Consider the following 20,283-nt stretch of genomic DNA (forward strand, 5'->3'; position numbering starts at 1 on the left):
TCAATTGCCATTGAGTTTTTTTGTGAAGTTATCTAATGGTGGAGAAAAACCTAACACGTATTAAGTTGACTTGAATGGTGGTGTTATCCTCTTTTTAATTTTAAAGAAGGGAAATAGTGATACTTATACTGAGATAAACTCAAAATACACAATTTATATTTTTACGATTTGAATTGACATTTTTTACAGTGAAATCACTTCATATAACAATTTGAAGAAATCCAAATAAAATAGATGATTCATGGTGAATATGTTTTTAGTGTTATTTGCAAAATAAATACACCTACAAATTTTTATACTGAGTTAAAAATGCGACTTCATCCGATTGACTCAATTGAGCCGATTTGTGTCTTTCTAATTTTGGTAAATGTTTGAGTTCTACATTATTTATAATTTTGAGTTATAGTGTAATGTTTTACATCTTGTCAATTTATATTATTTGACTTGAAGTATTTCATAATAATAACCAGAAAGACTACTTTTTGTCCAATATTATAAGAAAGTTTTTTAAAATTATTATCGTAAATTTTAAACAATATTTTTAACTATTTTATAGCAAAAAGAACGAAATTTATAATTATAAATTTATGACCCATTAGGTATATATGGTCAAATTTAACCGACTATTCGAAAATGAACAAAGCAAGATTATAAAATTTCAAAACTATTATATATCTTGAAGTGACATGTTATAAACTTTTTTGGGGTAATTTTAACACGAAAATAAACTATATTTTAACCATATGTGGCATGAGTGGGGTCCGTATGAAAAATAGTAAAGGAAAAAATAATAATTGTGTAAAATTTAGATTTGATAAGGATATAAATAAAGAAAAAAGACTATAAAATATGAAAATCAAACATTTATATAAATATGCCAAAAAAAAAATACGATTGTACAAGCAAGTACTAGTATAGTAGTATATGTATAGGACAAATTGTTTGACTTCATAATAAATTTTAATACAATTAGCTGCTTGTGGGTTTTGGTCACTTAAACTCAGTTCGAGGTCAACGACTCAAGACGAATTGCAATTGCATGTACTATATTACGTACTACAACGTGAATTATTTGACTTTGAATAACTACCAATTAAATGGATAAGACTTTATAGGTATTAAAAGAAAAGAAAAATTATTTTGAATAATTTAATTTTTTTACTATTTCTCTATGATAATTTTAATTTTTGATTAAACATGAATAATTTTAATTATAGGGGGGCTTGCTAAGAATATTCTAACGTAACCTCTTACCTATACAACAAATTATTTTGCATAAAAAATAAAAAAGTATATATAAAATTAAATTATAAAAAATTGAAGAAAATAAAATTTAAAAGAAAAATCAAATAAGTTTATTTTTTGACTGTAACTTTTAATTTTTAATTTTTAATTTTTGATTTTTTCTTTTTTTTTTTGGTAGCAATTAACCAGTAAAAGTCGGTAATCATTTGAGCAACAATGTTCTTGATAACTGCCCCAAAATTGAGATTAATCATGATTAAACAAAAGTTGAAATTAACGTAGGTTATTCAATGAAAAATTGGATTTTTATAAATAATTTTTCTAAAAAGCATAAACTTATTAAAATGTAATTGTTAATAAAGACAATTATTTTTAAAAGATCAACATTAAATAAATCAATTAAATAGTTTAAATTGGTTACTTTTTAAATAACGAGGTGCGTTAGAATTAAGCTTTTTAACATGTATAATTGTATATATATTTAATACTTTTAGATAAACTAAAATTTGAATTTGATATGAACCGATTCAATTAACTTTTTTCTAGACCTAATCCTAGTCATGTGTAACGCAAGTATTTATTTAACTTTCCTTGCTATTCTAGTATTTTGTTTCATTATATAGTAGGCAAAAGTAAGGGGTTAGACGAAAATTGAATTTAAAATTAAATACAGATATAATAGGTGATTTAGATAAGTAACTAACACTTTAAAAATATTAAAAATTTAATAGTACTGCAGTGAAAGTAAAAATTAAATTGATTAAGTTGATCACCTTCAATACACGCTACCAGAGATAAAACTCTGCCATTAGCTAGACTTCACATACTAATTGTAAATTATTTGTTGAATTATTAGTAGTATCACTTTTTTTTTTGAAATTTAACCTTAACAAGAATCTTAATTACCTGAAAAGTGATACGTGCTTACATGATTCTCGCAAAGTAGAGAAAGTTGATGGTTTTCTAGTTTCTAGTCTCATAAACAAACACAAAAAGGAGGAAAAGGGAAGTCTAATGTTGTAACTTATCAATTTAATAATATCTTTGATTTTGATTAGCATAACTCGTTGTTACCAATAAGATTACCTATCGGGAAACATATTTAATTGTAGGTCTCCCTCCTTGTGAAATGAAAGCTTGATAACTGAATATGTTGTTAGTGTGTCTCGAACATGGGATCTAGATGCCAAGAAGCTCGTGGCTCGCAAGTCAAAAACAATAACTTTCTGTTTTGTGGTTTTGTCTAGTCCCGGCTAGTGACTAGTTGTACGGCCCGCGTCCCGGCTGTGCGATTTTGCTGTTTTTGTTTTACGTTGTATTTTTTACGGTTATTATTTGTGCCCGGTTTTTTACGAATATTTGGAGTCCAAATTTTCTTTTAAGTTGTTTTATTATTAGGGTTAGGATTTATTATTCACAAATTGAGAGAGAGATCACAAGAGAATCATTATTATTTGTGAGTGTTATTGTAATTCATCTTGTAAATTCTTTACGATTATAGTGAAATTATTTGATCTCGGTGCTGGTGGATGTAGCTATCACATTGACAGTGAACCACGTTAAATCTCTTGTGTAATTTTCTTATTGTTTTATTTGAATTTCTTTAAATGTTTCATTATTATTCATCTATCTTGCTTCCGCTGTCGCACAACAGAATATAATTTTGTTAAGTCCATTGAATTCAATTTTGTCAAGTCCATCATAAATCTAATAACTATGAAATAAAAATACACTTTTAAATAAATATCATAAATAGATTAGAGAAGATATACTTCTGTTTTAAAGTTGACTCTTGTAGGACTTTACTTTGTGTTTATTTATGGTAAAATATTTCTTTTATTGAAAACTAGGAAAAGAAACTGTGCCTAGTTATAGTAATATTATAGTTTGTTTAAGAATATTTGAAAGAAAGAATTTATGTGATTGTTTGTTTAGAATTATTATGCTATAGAAAGATAACTTTTTGAGTGTGTGTTAAATATGTATTTGTCATTTAATTTTTTTAATCTGACTAACTCTAACTAAATATTCAATTTATTATAAACGTCTTTTATGTCATCTTGCTAGATCTTAAGTTAGAACATTTTCTAATGCATCATCAACTTTGATTGGCATTACTATAATTATATTGATACAATAAAAAAACATTTATCTTATTGTTACACAAAAGAAAACCCTAACAAGTATTTAAAATGGCATGTATATCCTAGCATCATGCCACATTTTCTTATTTCAAATAGAAAATATACTTTAGACTTAAAGCCAAACAGAAAATATACTTTAGAATTAAAGCGTTGTTGTAAACTATGACGAAAAAGAACATAAGAGTAGTCCTTCTGATAATTTAGATCGGTTAGTTACCATTATTACGACCATTTTCATTTCCTGTTCCATAACTTGAACCTGACCCAGATTCATACCCCCGACCATGTCCTGATGCACCTCCTCCTCCACCGCTTCCACCTCCCCCACCTACACCTATATCACTACCAGAACCATATGCTGATCCATAACCTGATCCGTAACCAGAACCATAGCCTCCCTTACCTCCACCTCCGCCACTTCCACCTCCCCCGCCACTTCCACCTCCCCTACCTACGCCTATATCACTACCAGAACCATATCCTGATCCATAACCTGATCCGTAACCAGAACCATAGCCTCCCTTACCTCCACCTCCGCCACTTCCACCTCCCTCGCCCTTACCTCCACCTATACCACTACCAGAACCATATCCTGATCCATAACCTGAACCGTAACCAGAATCATAGCCTCCCTTCCCTCCACCTCCACCTCCCCCACTTCCACCTCCCTCTCCCTTACCTCCACCTTTACCACTACCAGAGCCATATCCTGATCCATAACCAGAGCCGTACCCAGAACTTGAATCTCCATGACCTATTCCATTCCCACCCCCACTGCCTCCGCCTCCTCCTCCTCCACTACCATACCCAACAGTTGGTACACTTTCATATCCTGAACCTTTTCCTGATCCAGATCCATATCCAGCTCCCCCTCCTCCACTTCCTCCGCCTCCTCCTTCTCCACTACCATATCCTCCACTTACACCACCACTATAACCATACCCGCTTCCCGAGCCATATCCAGAACCAAAACCTTCATTACCTCCCCATCCACCACTTCCTCCACCACCTCCTTCTCCACCACCATATCCTCCTTTTGCACCGCCATAACCAGACCCTATTCCCGAACCATATCCGGATCCATATCCAGAACCAGAACCTTCATGACCTCCCCCACTTCCCCCACCCCCTCCTTCTCCACTACCATATCCTCCACTTGCGCCACCATAACCGGAACCACTTCCTGAGCCATATCCAGACCCATAACCTTCACTTCCACCTCCACCTCCACCTCCACCTCCTCCACCTCCACTTCCTCCACCTACACCACCATACCCACTTCCACTTCCACTGCCGGAGCCATAACCATATCCGGAGCCATCATTACCAAAACCTCCACCTCCACCTCCACCTCCACCGCCACCGCCACCACCACCGCCACTTCTGGAATATGGTGGTCTTATTGCAATGCAAAGGTCTACAAGAAGCAGAACCAACAATGCAGCCCCTACTGCTTTGGGACTAGCCATATATTTTCCCTCTTGCTATTTATATGGTTTAATTTCTCAACTTAAGCTGATTTTGTAATGATTGTGTTTCAATGATGACCAATTGAAGTGAAATAATGCTCCTATTTATAGGCATTTAGAAAGAGGACGAGCAGCTTAAGATACGGAATTTAAGATTTTAATTATTGGATTCATATCAAGGTTCTTAATTATACCACTTGTATTGTATTCTTGCACTATTATAATTTTAAACAGCCTAACTTTTTTTTAACAAAACAAATGCAGAGCAGCTCAATTTTCGTAACCTTTGTGCGTCGCCATTATCAATTGTCAATGGGTTTATACCTTTCAATCAAAAGTCAAAATTTGCCAAGCTGTTATCAAATCTTTGATTCAATGCAATACTTAATTACCTAATTTTCGTCTCATTTGATTTGCATCTCTTTTAAAGGTATGTAAATATTAATTTTTAGGAAAAATTATCGCGAATAATACAAACTTTCGTTAATTTCTCTATAATAATATCAACTTTTGATTTTTTTTTTTGAATAACACCAATTTATGAGTTTTTTTTTCTAAACTAACATCAACTTTAGTTTATTAGCTAATTAATCAATTTTTTTAGTCATATAATCTCCTATAATTTTATTTTTAATAAGTTAGGGATATTCTAAGGAAACACCCCATAAGTTGATATTATTCATAGTTAATCAAAAGTTGGTATTATTATAAGAAAATAAGCAAAAGATTGTATTATTCATAATAATTTTTCCTAACTTTTATTAGTTGGTATATCAGGTGAGGTCATGAAATAAATGAGTGAGATTAAAAGAATGAATAGATTAATTTGCAAATGCAATTAAACAGAGTCGCAGCCTAGCAAGAACCACTATCAAAAGAGAAATAATGCAAAGTAATTATAACAACCTAAAATAAAAATTAGATGCACATTAAATGCTACAAATGGAGTATTATTTTCATATGATTTCCTATATTAGTATAATAGTATTATAAAGAACAAATGGAGTATTATTCTCATTTCCTATATATATATATATATATATATATATATATATATATATATATATATAAAACAGTTTAATTACAATTACTACATAGTATATTTATGATAATAACGTTATAGGTTGAACTACTAGTGATAATATTTTTTTCTTAAGCAATTCTGGTGATCCATGACCATCTCCATGTTGATAGGCACATTGAGAAGTACGAGCAATGTTCATAGATGTTTCTATAAATTCCTTTGAAAATGGAGTTTGATTATTAGTTTGAATCTCATTTAAACCTTTCCAACTCTCGTCAATCATTTTGCTTATAACTTTACGTGCTTCTTTGTGTGATACACCTTTATCTTTTGCATAACATAATATCGCATTTGCTGTTTCTCCTCTTTCAATTTCATCCTACATATAAAAAAATAAAATATTTAAACAATGACAAAAGAGTAAATTCAAATGAACAGTCTTGATTACGTAACGAGTAGATACAGTGGCGTAGCTACCTTAGAGTCCACAGGTCACGTACCTTTAGACGTTTTTTTAAAAAAAATTCAAAGTAAACTTTTTTGTTGGTAAGAGTATAAGTGTAAAATAAATACTGAAGTTTTGATGATAAATACTCCCTCATTTTAGTAATTTTGTCTTATTTAGTTATTTTATCTCATTTTTAATTAGGTCAGTTGATTTATTTTGCTCCATTTCCTTTTATGGTATGTCGTATTTAAATTTTTAGCAAGTAAGGTAAAATAGTTGTTAATTTTACAAATGAAATTCTGTCGAAATTTCGTCCATTAGTTGGTGCCCCCTAAGACTCCGAACCTTGTATCTGCCACTGTAGATATTTAGAAGATAGTTGAAATAAAATATGCAGGGTCGTCGTTTTTGACCCTAGGTAAGGTAGACATTTACCTAGGGCCCAGAGCTAAAAAGGGGGCCAAGTCTTACTCAACAATGTTGTCATGTAGAATATGGAACATCGCTTGCAAAATTTTAACTTTACTTTTGGCAATTATCTTGTTAAGACTTAAAAGGTCATAGATTCGAATTTCAACCACTCCTTATTTAAAGTGGAATATCTAGCATTGGGTATGAGGAGGATCTGTGATGCATCCACACTTCTAGCCAAACGGACTTTGCCTCAACTGTCAGCTTATTTTTGGTTGAGTTGGTTCCTTGACACATCTATTAAAGACCGAAATCAACCCTTTATAGAAACGATTCATTTTTTACATTTTACCTAGAACCCATGAAATATCGAGAACAACACGGAGAACATGTATGTACCTCTGAAGTGGCAAGGTCATTGGCGAGACGAAAGACCATTGAAGGTAAGCGTAAAATATCATGTTTTATTTCTAAGGCTTGGAGCGCCTCCGGTGTAATTTCTGGACTGACGTAGAAAAATGCATGCGTTAATGCATTAACACCGGATATTGAAACCCATCCATTGTCCATATATTCCTCAAATGTTGGTGTTTCTTTATTGTGAAACCAATTTGCTTCCACCAAGAAGGCCTTCAACATATCTATCCACTATTTACGTAGATTCTTATTACATTCGTCTTAATATATAAAATTTTAATATATATTTTTTTAAAAATTAAATATAACCAATATTATAAAACAATAGAATAAATTACTTACCGCCTTTTTAAGGAAAGGGACACAATTGTAGCCCTTAAGCTTGAGAATTTCATATCCAATGTCGTTAATAGTGTTGTATAATGCAAGGAAGGTTAATTTCATGTAGTATGGAAGCTCGTCTATTTCATTAATATTCCACCTGTTTATATTCATAACAACAATATTTATGACTTTAAATCATATTCGATCTCTCCGTTTTCTAATCTTCTTCTTATTTGAAATATTTTTAATTTTGTTTGAGGTGTAAAATATTTCATTTTAAAGAGAAAAATTTGATTAAGGTTTTTTAGACATATTTAGAGGATAAAATAGATCTATGTGAAATCTTATTAGATTCGTCTTAATGTATACAATTTTGTTATGTATTTTTTATAATTTTTTATTATGTATAATTAGAGATATTAAAACTTAAAAATTATTATAAAAAATGTGCAAAAAAGTAATGTCAAAAAAATAAATAGATAGAGTACTTAAGAAGCCAAGTAGCCAACCAAATGGAATAATGAAGGACATGTACAAAATAAATGTGGGGTGACTTTCGTGTAAATTTCAAATCAATACAATTCAAATTTAACTGATAAAATAAATAAATAAATAAATAATTCCAATTAAACTCAAATTAAAATTTGAAGTCTTTATATAAAATAATGCTTGGATTGGACTCGTCATTTTAATTTCACTAATTAATTTTCATAACGTTGTCAACAATTTATAGAAATCTATGCGATATACACTTCTTTTTTAAAAATATTTTTTGCTGCTTGGCTAAAAAAGTTGTAATATATAATGAATTAAATTTTAACTGAGAAAATTACATTTAATAGGATACTACAGAGTTCGAATAAAATATATATATATAAAGGTATAGAGGCGGAGCAAAAATCGATAAATTTTTAGACCCTGTGAAATTTCAAAAAACATGTTATTTTTCTAATTAAATTTGCATTTTTAAACACTTAATGTATATTATGTAGTTTAATATTGAGATCCCAAATTTTTAGGGCCCTATACGGTAAACATGCTAACCTGCTCAAAACTAGGGGTGTTCAAAATCGGATACTGGGTCGATACGGATCCGGAAACCTGATTTTCCGGATAACACTATCCGGTTCCGATCCGAAAACCGGATACTCGGTTTGATTTGAATCGGATACCAAATCTCTGGTTTTCGTTTCTTTTTGTCTTTTTTAAACATTTTTACGTTTTTCTTTTCACATAAATATTTAATCTCACTTCGCTTTCCTTTTTAATCAAGATTATTTTTTAAACTTTAACAACAAATCATTTTGAAAATATGGTTGGATTTTCAAAAATCGAAATTAATTAACAATAAATTAATTATACAAATTACATATAAAATTGAAGAATTTGAACTTATTATTAAATTTAACTAACTAAACAAAAATTTTTATGAAAAAATATTTATATATTTTTAAAAAGAAAAATAAAAAAAAATTAGAAAACCAGATATCTAGTTTTGCCATATTCCGATCCGGTATTCGGTTTTTAGACCGATTCGATTTCAAAATACCTAAAAAACCGAATACCAGATAATTCGGATCGGATATTTTTAAACACCTCTACTCAGAACCTCCCCCGTAAAGATGGGTCCAGAGAATACCTCTCAATGGCTTGGGTAAAGAGGTGAAGCTCATTTATGTGACCATAAACATCATAGATGTCATCAATAATGGTTATGAAATTGTATACTTTTGTTAAAGCCTTGCGGCAACTACTAAGTTCAGGCTTGGAAGATGTTGTGCCAATGCCCCAAAAAAAGCACTCCATCAGTCTATCTCGAGCAAAACTCAACTTCTCTGATAGCCCCACATTCTTCCACCACCTGAAAATTAATTCATCTTTTTTATTATATATTGTGAAATCATTTATTATACAAATATTTGTAGTACAATATTATGATAGATGATACATGTTTAATCTATATCCTATTATTAGAAGTGTAATATCCAGAACTCTACACGATTTTCATAAAAACAGTTTATCCTATGAGTCCACATATCTTCAGAGATAGAATTCGAAATAAAAAATATAAAAAATGGTTTAAGAGTTGCAAATGTTGAGGAAAGTGTCAAGGAACCAACTATGGTTAAGGCCCCAAGATATGTTATATACTCTTACACACCTCCTCACGCGATTGCCAATTGGGATAGAATTGTGGATACGCATAGGCGCGGAATATTCAACGTTAAATGAGGAGGGTTGAGATTTAAACTCGTGACCACTTGTCATTTTTGCTACTGGTACCTTGTCAATGAACCAACGCAACCAAAAGATTAATAAGCTTATGGTTGAAGCCCCAAAATATGTTATATACTCTAACAGAAAGATGAAAGGAAATTATTTAAATTGCTTTGAGCATGTAAAAAGTCGAAGTATTATCCAATCGATAAGGAAGATAGAAAGTTAGAGCTCTAACAACTTTAAAAAGTGTTTTAATATGGTTTTTCAACAATTTAAATTATAAAAGTTAGAAAACTGGATACATCACTCTCAATCAAAATTATTTTTGAAAGGTACCCAAGGACCATGTATCTCAATCATAGGCTTAGGGGAAGGAAAAACGGAAAAGGAGGGGGAAAGAGTGTGAGATGCACGTGATAATAATTGAACACAAGACTTTTCACAACCAAGGTGGAGAACTCAACCAACTCATCTAGCTCAATCAAAACTTTGAATATGGTTAAAGCTTCCTGATTGATTTTATACGCGAACGACAACTTTTTGATAGAAATAATAATTCTTCTATACACTAGCAAATCAAAAAAAATATTTAATTCAGTCAAAATGAATTTTAAAACATTATTAAGGTTAATCAGTCATATTGTTAGAAAATATCAAAAATATATCACAAATTTTATCTTGAGCATGATAAGTTAAAACTAAAAATATCAAAAATAACCGTGATGTGACTCTGCTACCGCTTCTATACTATGTAGATGTTACGTACCTTGCCATATCATGAAGATCTTCCTGATACATCAATTGTGTGTTATTAAAATCGAGCACGGCTAGCTCGAGCAAGGAAGTTACGTCCCTAGTAACTTCCCCTTGTGGATACGTCTCGAGGTGGTCTCTAGCTTTGAGCTTGGGCATTTGATATCGTAAAGGAAGGTTGGCTAATGCGTGATTCATATAATTGTTAGCTAGATGTTCAATAGTGAAAGCTTTGGCCTCATCTAAAATATGTTCTCCTTCAAATGCCATGTATGAAGCTTCATACAATTGTATTATTCCCTCATTTTCATTGCATAAAGAGGGAATAAAATTGCCCTTATCATCAATGAATTGCTTGAATACATCTGCTTCACATGACAAGTACGTACATCCAATTATATAAAGATAAATAAAAATTGGACCCATAAATATTGTTTCAAAACATCAATTATAGAATGACCCACGAGTTACTGATTATAGTAAATTAGTTAAATTTATTTAATGTTCTATAAATAGAAAAAAATAAACAAATATTATTTGTATTTGTTAAAAATGAACCACTTTGGTTACTATCAGTAAATAAACTTCAAAAATGTGATTATCGGAGAATGAACAATGAGTTAGCTAGGAGTTGTTTATTTTAAGCGAGCGACATATAGCAATCATTATTAATGTCAATTTTTGTTCTTGATAGTTAAAGCCCCGGGATATATTAATCTAACACGCCCCCTTCTCATACCTGCTGGCACTAAATATTACACTTTGAATGAGGGGTGTTTGAGATTCGAACCCGTGACTTCTTGTCACACTGACTCTGATACCATGTCAAAAAACCAACTCAACCAAAAGCTTAAGCTAATGGTTAAAGCTCCATGATATGTTATATATTCTAACATGTTACATTGAGATGAACTTATTGTGAATACCAGCATATAATCGAAAAATTAAAACAAGAGGTGCACACACTTCATAAACCAAGGAGATACCATCCCAAAACCATATAGCAATGGGAGGAAGGGCTCCAACGACTTACAGAGTGTACACACCATCTTCAATCTATCGATATCGGACAAACTATCCCAGCAGGTACATACCTTGAGACACAAAAAATCCAGATTGTCTTAGAAGTCTGAAGCCGAGAGCGGTAGTAGGAAGATCCAAGTTCAAGTCACTAAAGTTGCAAGAAAATCTCTTTAATGCAGTTTTAATATCCTTGTCAAAATGATTTCCAAGTCCTAATCTTTGAATTTCATCAATTAACTTGAAAACCATTAAGGGTTCACAATATTCTTCATCAGCTATCATATTCTTTACCTTACATTTTAGTCCCTCTATTTTAACAGATTCATCCTAGATTAACCAAACAACAAATAATTATAATCATGTTAAGCTAATTAAATCAAATTAAACAAATAATTATATAAAATTTTACAGCCAATGCAACTTGATGTTGTGTAATTTCATGTAAATTAAACCTCATTAACTTGACACGTTTTATATTTGTAAACGTGTGAAAACAATTTATGTTGAACATCATAGAAGTATGTATTAGTAGTTAGGGCCTTTAGGGGCAAACTCCAACCAAAAGCTTAAAATTGATGGTTGAAATTCTAAGATATGTTATATACTCAAACACGTAAATCAGAGGAAACTAATATATATTATTATCCTAAGAAAAAATATTTGGAACATCTACCACCATTGATGGTTAGTGGTTAAGATATGTGTTTGAAAAATCATATATAAGGGCTTGAATCACTACCCACCATTAATCACGAAAGAGGAGAACAAGAGCATGAAAAAAAATATCAAGACTCTTGATACCATTAGAGTTTAGGAAAGTTTAGACAAGTGTTTAAAATGATAGTTAATGTTAATCATAAAATTACAATATATATTTATATAATAAATTTATCTAAAATATCAAGTACATAGAATAAAAGAGATGTCAATGAAAAAGATTACATGCAATATTATCTATATATAATTGCAAGATAATAGCAAAACGTTTCTAGGGTTTATTAAATCTTATCTTGATTGATATGTTGAGCTTAATCTGAAATTCAATTTCTCTATAACCCGGATGTCTGAGCCAAATGAGATCAGTCTGTTGTAGTAATGATTGAAAATTTGAAAGAAAAATTTTCCGTTTATCATTTTTCACATATACTTCTATATTTAATATGTAGAAAATACCGATTAATATTTAGGTTTTACTAATTAATTCCTATTATTGTATAAATAGAGCTTGTTATTTTTTTTTCTTTGTAAAGTGAATATAATTCAAAAATTGATCAGAGCCTATGGTTCAAAATTGATAAAGGAAATTTAAAAACCAATAGTTTCATCACATACCAAAAATGATTGCAGAAAATAGTTTTGGAGACAATCAAGAAAACCAACAATCAAATCCAATGGATCAATTGTTGCAAATCTTACAACAATTAAACAAGCCAAATCAAAATTCCAATGAGTCCTCCGGTTAGAATGTGATACTTACCGAAAAACTTAACAACCAAAATTATATGAAATGGTCAAAATTGATGTATTTGGCCATTAATGGAAGAGGACGACTCAGTCATATCACTGTCGATCCTCCTTCCGTAACTGATCCGGAGTATACTAAGTGGATACAAAAAGATTCTTTGGTATTTTCGTAGATTATAGAAAATATTCATTCGGATCTCGTAAACCAATTTTTTGATTATACAACAGCTAAAGATTTATGGAAAGGCATAGAGGCCTTGTATAGCAGTGGAAGAGATGGTCTTCGGATCTTTGATTTAACAGTCAAAGTTACAACCATTAAACAAGGGGAAAATTCCATTGAAGTTTTTTATGGAAAAATGATTTCGATCTGGAAGGAGATAGATAGAATGATCCCAAATCCAATGACCTGTGATAAGGATAGGACTACATATAATGTGTTGGTGCAACAAAACTGTTTAGATCAATTCTTGACTGGTATTAATGAGAATCTTGACAAAGAAAAACGAGACATTCTTAATCAAGATCCTTTACCATCCGTAGAGGCAGCTTATGCACAAAGTAGAAGGGAGATTATTCGAAGAAACATCATGAGTGGTACATCTACACCAAGCACGACATTAATCGAAATCGGGTTAGGCTTAATTTCAAAAAAGAAGCTAGAAAACAGTAATTTTAGAAAGGAAGAGAAGAGCCACTTAAAGTGCTCTCATTGTGGTGGATCCAAACACACAAAGGAGGGATTCTTTAAAATCATTGGATATTCCAAATGGTGGTTGGAAAATAAAAAACGATTCAAGGATACTAACTCGAAAACAACAAAAAAGGAAGACTACAAAGCCAAGGCACATATGATGGAGTGCAAAGAGGATATCACAAATGTAGAACCTGGAAATAAAGGAGGTAACATTTCTTTAAATTCCTTTAATGTTCTAGGTGCTTTTAATTCAAAGTTAAAGAAAACTAAGCAAGAGGAAAATAAACATATAGTATAGTGCCATAATATGTTCGAATGCCTTCAAGAGGAAGGAAATGGTTGTTCTTCCTCCTCACATGAAGTGGTTCAAGTAAAGGATAGTAGATCCAAAAATCGAATCAAGAAGGAAAAACAAATTATTAAAAATAATTTTGATTATACTCTTGAGGTAGAAAATGGTAGTTCTATCTCAAAAGAAGTTTGTCAAACTTTGAAAACAAAACCAAAAATTATTTCATGTGTTCTATACTAGTCCAAAAGGAATCTCAAGTATTGTCTCACTCTTCTCAACAAAGTGGGCATGCTAATAATATTTTAAATGCTAATAATATTTTAAATTCGTCCTTGATTTGTGATGTTGATAAAAAAAATGGATTTTTGATAGTGGTGCGACAGATACGATGACAAATGACCTTAATGATATTAAAAATATTAAATCAACTCGACGAACTCATATTCAAACAGCTAATGGGGATTATGTTAAAGTAGAAAAAGTAGGGTCTACCGAAGTAACATCAAACTTGGAACTTGAAAATTGCCTTTTCATTCCAAGTTTATCGCATAAACTACTCTCTATTAGTCAACTTACAAAAGAACTGAATTGTTGTGTGCTCATGTTTTTTGGTGGATGTTATGTACAGGAGATTCCGACGGGGAAGATTATTGGGCATGGTACTGAGATAGGTGGCTTATACTATGTTAATAAAGTTGCTCAACACGGTAGTGCTATGCTTACACACACGTCTGATGCACAAAAGATTCGCATGTGGCATAAGCGTTTGGGTCATCCTTCTTTAGGATATTTGAAACATCTTTTTCCATCTATTAGTTTTAAAAATTTCTCATTAGATAATGAATCATGTGTGCTTGCTAAAAGTCATAGACATACTTATACATATAGTTCCTCATTCTGTTAAACGATTTATGTTGATACATTCTGATATTTGGGGGCACATTGCCGGGTGCCACTATACATGAATATTATTACTTTGTGTTGTTTATTGATGACTGCACACAGATGAGTTGGGTATATTTTCTGAAACGAAAATCTGAGGTGTTTAGTATTTTTGTAAAGTTCTACAAGATGATTCAAACACAATTTAACAAACAAATTCATATTCTACGATCTGATAACGGAGAGGAATATATGAAACTTGATATGAAAGATTTTATAACTTCTAATGGTCTTATTCACCAAACATCGTGTTCTGGCACCCCACAACAAAATGGAGTTGCCGAAAGGAAGAATCGTACTCTTCTTGATATGGTATCAAAACCGATGGTTCGATCAAAATTTAAAAATGGTAGGTCCGAAAAGAATGGCTTTCCTACCCTAATTGATTACTCCCACATGCGAACTTGACGGGGGTTCGCATGTGAGGGGGATGTTGGGATGAGTTATCCCACATCGACAAATTGAAAATGGTGTGCACGCTTTATAAGCTATTGAATACCTTCAATCCATGGCCATATGGTTTTGGGATGGTATATATCTCCTTGGTTTATGAAGTGTGTGCGCCTCATGTCTCCCCGTTAACGTGCTGACATTCACAATAAGTCCAGTCTAATTTAATTTCAATTCCGACTCAGTCAATAAATAATGATCCACCCATATTATCTTCATCCGCGCCTAGTGAGAATGTTGGTATTCCTTCTATTGAAGAACCTACTTTATCTTCACTTGTTCTTGAAGACGTGAGTGGGAACGAGGAAAGTATTAATCAAACTTCTAATACAATTCCAACTAATACGTATTCATTACCTTCTAGAAGTACAAGAGGAATTCCGCCAAGGAGATATGATCCAGAGTTTAAATCTAGAAGATATAAGTATCCTATTAGTAACATTGTAGAGAGTAAATTATGAAAGAAGGTTGTTTCTTTTCATACTGCAGTTTGTTCTGAAAATACTCCTCGTAATGTTGATGAAGCTTTAAAGAGTAAAGAATGGAAGATAGCAATGGAGGAGGAAATTAATGCCTTACGGAAGAATAGCACATGGGAAAAGTGCATTATTCCGAGTGATAAAAAGGTAGTTGGATGCAAATGGGTCTTTACTATTAAACGTCATGCTGATGGTACAAATTGAAAGATATAAGGCCCGGCTTGTAGCAAAGAGGTACACACAAACCTATGGGATTGATTACTTTGAGACTTTTCTCCTGTTGCTAAAATTGATAGAATTCGAGTTTTATTTTCAATTGCTGCTGATCTAGATTGGTCTCTCCATCAGTTTGATGTTAAAAATGCTTCCTTCATGGAGAAATTGAGGAAGAAATCTATATGGAATCTCCTCCCGGATTTACTCACAAATTTAAGAAGGGGGAAGGGTGTAAACTTAAGAAGGCCTTATATGGATTAAAACAATCTCCAAGAGCATGGTTTGGGAGATTCACTCTTGCTATGACGAGATTTGGGTATAGACAAAGTAATGCAGACCATACTTTATTCTTGCAGACATGTGAAAAGAAAATTACATGTCTAACATATGTTGATGATATGATAATAACAGAAGATGATTTGTAAGAGATAGCAAAGTTAAAGGATAAACTATTTGAAGAGTTTGAAATGAAAGATCTTGAAAATCTAAAATACTTCCTTGGAATTGAGGTTCTTAGATCGATGCTCGAAATATTCATAAACCAAAAGAAATATATTCTTGATCTACTCGCTCGTACAGGGATGATTGATTGCAAGCCAGCGGAAACTCCAATAGTAGCTAATGGTTTACAAAGTGTTGAGGGAGCTAAGTTGGCTAATAAAGAGCAATATCAGAGACTAGTTGGTAAACTTAAATATCTTTCTCATACCAGACAAGATATAGCATACGCGGTAGGAATTGTGAGTAGATTTATGCATCTTCCTCAAACTGACCATCTCGAAGCTGTCATGAGGATAGTTAGATATCTCAAAGGAACGTGTGGTCGAGGTATTTGTTTAAAAAGAATGGTAATCTTGATTTATTAGACTATACTGATGCCGATTGGGCAGGAGATAGAAATGGAAGAAAGTCAACCTCTGGATATTTTACTTTTGTTGGAGGTAATCTGGTAACCTGGAAAAGTAAGAAGCAAAAAGTTGTAGCTTTGTCTAGTGCTGAAGCAGAATTCAAAGGTATCGCCAAAGGGGTAACTAAGATGTTATGGCTTCGAAAGTTGTTAGATGATCTTGGTTTTTCTCAAACTAAACCGTGTAAGCTTTGTTGTGATAATGAAGCTGCAATTAGGATTTCGGAAAACCCGATTCAACATGATCGTACAAAACATGTAGAAGTAGATCACCACTTCATAAAAGAGAAACTTGAAAAGAAAGTTATTAGTCTTCCATCCGTCACATCTAAGAACCAGATTGCGGACATTCTTATGAAAGCAGTAAGAACAGAAGTATTTGAAGAGACACTTTGCAAGTTGGGTGTTCAAGACCTACCACTCAACTTGAGGGGGAGTGTTGAAAATAACGGTTAATATTTAGGTTTTATTAATTACTTCCTATTATTAAGGAAGGTTATTGAATTTTATAGGATTAGGTTATTTTTAGGATTAGACTATTTTTAGAAAAGTTAGTTTTTTCTTTCAGTTATTTTTTGTACAAATAGAGCTTGTTATTCTTTTTCTTTGTAATGTGAATATAATTCAAAAATTAAAATCTCTCTCGAGTTCTATTTTAAATGGTATTCTCAGTTTTATTTTGAAATTTCAAAAAGATAAAAAAAAAATGAATCAAAAGAGAACATAGAGTGTATTCATCCTATACCCATAAGTTTTTTCTACCCATGTAAGGGGTTCAGCACAAAAATTATATATATATATATATATATATATATATATATATATATATATATATATATATATATATATGTACCATTTTAATAAAATAAAAATAAAAATTTAAATTGTGTGAATAATACATACGTAAAGTAAAAAATAGTGTTTGGATGAGAAATAAAAAAATTGACGTTGACCATTTTCAAAAAAAAAAAAAAAAAACTGCAACAAACAAAGTAAAACGAACAAAAAACAGACAGTAAAGTTTAAAATAACCTGTGCTCCAACACGATTCCTTCTCAAAGACACAAGGAAATCACGGTCCCAAATGCTGGGTTTATAACCTGCGGAACGTCTATCTAATTTAGGAGGGCTAGTTGATAAAGTGTTGGTGGTTGACAAAGTGCTATTTAGTGGTATTGGCTTATCTTGTATAAAACTATAATTGATATTAAGAGCACAATTTATATTTTGTATGTTTGCCATTTTACTTTAGTTTTGACTATTGAATAAATAAAATTGTATGTTTTTTTGGTGTTAAAAGTCTACAAGTATTGTCTATCTATATATAGAAGTATAGAAGTGAATAAGATGTTGGTAATTGAATGCCCAAGTACTACGAGGATCACATATTTTAATCATTGCCATTTCTGCCTGATATTTGTTTTTGTGCGGTTAACGTTCACATAAGTCATAACGTTGTTGGTGTTCTACACCTTTTTAGATTAGAATTATGTTTTCTATCTGTTTGATAATCAATATTAAATAATGTGAATGGTAATAAAATATTAGTATAATATCGTAAAAATATCTCTTGATGAATTTAATGACCACACTTATTCTCATTCAATAATTTTATTTTTTTCACAAAATTCATTTTAATGCATTTCCACTTAAATATGCTATTTTAGGTGGTAATAGAAAATTGTCAAAAATAAACTTTTTTAAGATCAAACTTTCATTACCATCATAATGACATGATATATGTTATGAAAGTTTACATTTCAAATCATTTTCATACTACCAGTTAGTACATTAACCAAACTGACCGTTTAAGTATAGGGTTGGTTAAGAATAGGAAAAGGACAAGGTGAATTGTATATGTGACTTTATTTAGTAAAAGTGGTGAAGAGCAGTGAGAATTATACATGGGATATTATTTAGAAAAAGTGGTGTATGTTTTAACTAAAGTAAGACTCGATTTTTAGTATAGTACAATTATATAGACTACTTTTATCTCATATTATTTGAACCACGTACAATTTAGGTGTTTTTAAGGGTAGGAAAAAGGATGCATATTACTGACATAGACTAAAATAAAAATCATTGCAAATCCTATAACATATAAGGAAGAATTAGTCTATGGAATAATAAAATATCCTAATTCTGATCATATATTGATAATCAATACATTATCATCATCATTGAATTGTGAAATTAATTAGCATTAATATTTGTCTCCATAATAAGTTTGATCAAAACTACGTAAAATAATTGCTGAAATGGCAATCATTAACTGAAAATTACTTTTTTTTTATGTATTTACCATTATAGTTAATTATGATATTATACATATAAGTACAAGTTTTTTTAAAGAAATCTAATAATTCATTGATAAAAATGTCATACGACATCTACAGCAAAGTAACAATCGATGAAAAACATAACAATTTTAAACAAACAAAATTCTACATAGAAAAAGTCACACTCATTATAAAGGAGATCTAACACTGAAGTTTTCTCTCTATCACATCGTTTTTTATTTGATACAGCCTCCTCCGAAGAGTCTTTAGATTTGGTGTGGCTTTCATATAGAGATAAGTTTGATATCATTGATTGTATTAGCCGAACTGACACCGATGATGATGTCATATACCTTTTTACCATCAAATTGATAACAAAATTACTTATAAATCCAATATATAGGTAGATCGAATCCAAAAAAAGGATGAATAACTCTATAATATAGAGAGAATAGACCTTATTTGTAACAAAAAAAGCATTAAACAAAAATAAAAAAAATGAGAGTTTACCATGAACCATGCATAAGACTAATTATAACCTCAAAATAAACAATAAAAACTGTAGTTTTATTTAAGAAAAAAAGAGAGAGGGGGGGGGGGGGGGGGGGGGGAAGAGATTACATAGAATTACAAGTGATCATCTATATATTCAACTACATTGTGTTCATGCTCACCAATTACCATGCGTCCATGCAACTCTTATTACAAATAACGGAAAAAAATAAGGACACAGACACTCAATCACATGGAAAAAGATCTTTCATACACAGAAGTACATCAATCCAAACAAACTCATATTAATTCAAAAACTATTTTATTTTTTTATTTCCGTTGATTTAAATTTAAAAAGAGTTTGATTTTCACATATTTCTACTTATTAGTTAAAAATAAGTAAAAAAAATAATTTATCAAATTTTGTGTTAATTAGAGTAAATACCACTTTTTCATGCCAAAGTTAAACGCATTAGCATGCTTAATTAATTTAAAAAAAAAAACAAAAATGATCTAATTTAATTTAACACACTAGCTATATATGATGAACCAAATCAATTGCCTGTATGTGAATCTTAAGAGTTAGG

At 31.2% G+C, this 20,283-nt stretch overlaps 2 protein-coding genes across 2 annotated transcripts; both read right to left on the reverse strand.

Moving 5' to 3' along the window:
- Nucleotides 1–3,598: 3,598 nt before the first annotated feature.
- On the reverse strand, nucleotides 3,599–4,858 carry LOC130817522 (glycine-rich cell wall structural protein-like). Its single transcript, XM_057683311.1, has one exon. The coding sequence runs from the start codon at nucleotides 4,856–4,858 to the stop codon at nucleotides 3,599–3,601; it is 1,260 nt and encodes a 419-aa protein (XP_057539294.1).
- Nucleotides 4,859–5,961: 1,103 nt separating this feature from the next.
- On the reverse strand, nucleotides 5,962–18,184 carry LOC130817596 (isoprene synthase, chloroplastic-like). Its single transcript, XM_057683432.1, has 7 exons — nucleotides 17,958–18,184; nucleotides 11,550–11,805; nucleotides 10,469–10,820; nucleotides 9,122–9,343; nucleotides 7,501–7,639; nucleotides 7,141–7,389; nucleotides 5,962–6,261 (listed from the first exon to the last, which is right to left on the reverse strand). Exons 1-7 carry the CDS (start codon nucleotides 18,165–18,167, stop codon nucleotides 5,962–5,964), a joined length of 1,728 nt encoding a protein of 575 aa, XP_057539415.1. The 5' UTR covers nucleotides 18,168–18,184.
- Between the last annotated feature and the right edge of the window lie 2,099 nt (nucleotides 18,185–20,283).

The sequence above is a fragment of the Amaranthus tricolor genome, chromosome 1 (genome assembly GCF_026212465.1).
Source record: "Amaranthus tricolor cultivar Red isolate AtriRed21 chromosome 1, ASM2621246v1, whole genome shotgun sequence".
NCBI lineage: Eukaryota > Viridiplantae > Streptophyta > Magnoliopsida > Caryophyllales > Amaranthaceae > Amaranthus > Amaranthus tricolor.

Excerpts from the sequence above, each read along its gene's own strand:
- LOC130817522 (XM_057683311.1), bottom strand. The coding sequence starts at position 4,858 with ATGGCTAGTCCCAAAGCAGTAGGGGCTGCATTGTTGGTTCTGCTTCTT.
- LOC130817596 (XM_057683432.1), bottom strand. The coding sequence starts at position 18,167 with ATGGCAAACATACAAAATATAAATTGTGCTCTTAATATCAATTATAGT. Across the intron at positions 7,640-9,121 it reads TTTACCCAAGCCATTGAGAG|GTGGAATATTAATGAAATAG; the intron begins GTATTCTCTGGA and ends GAATATAAACAG. Across the intron at positions 7,390-7,500 it reads TCCCTTTCCTTAAAAAGGCG|TGGATAGATATGTTGAAGGC; the intron begins GTAAGTAATTTA and ends CTACGTAAATAG.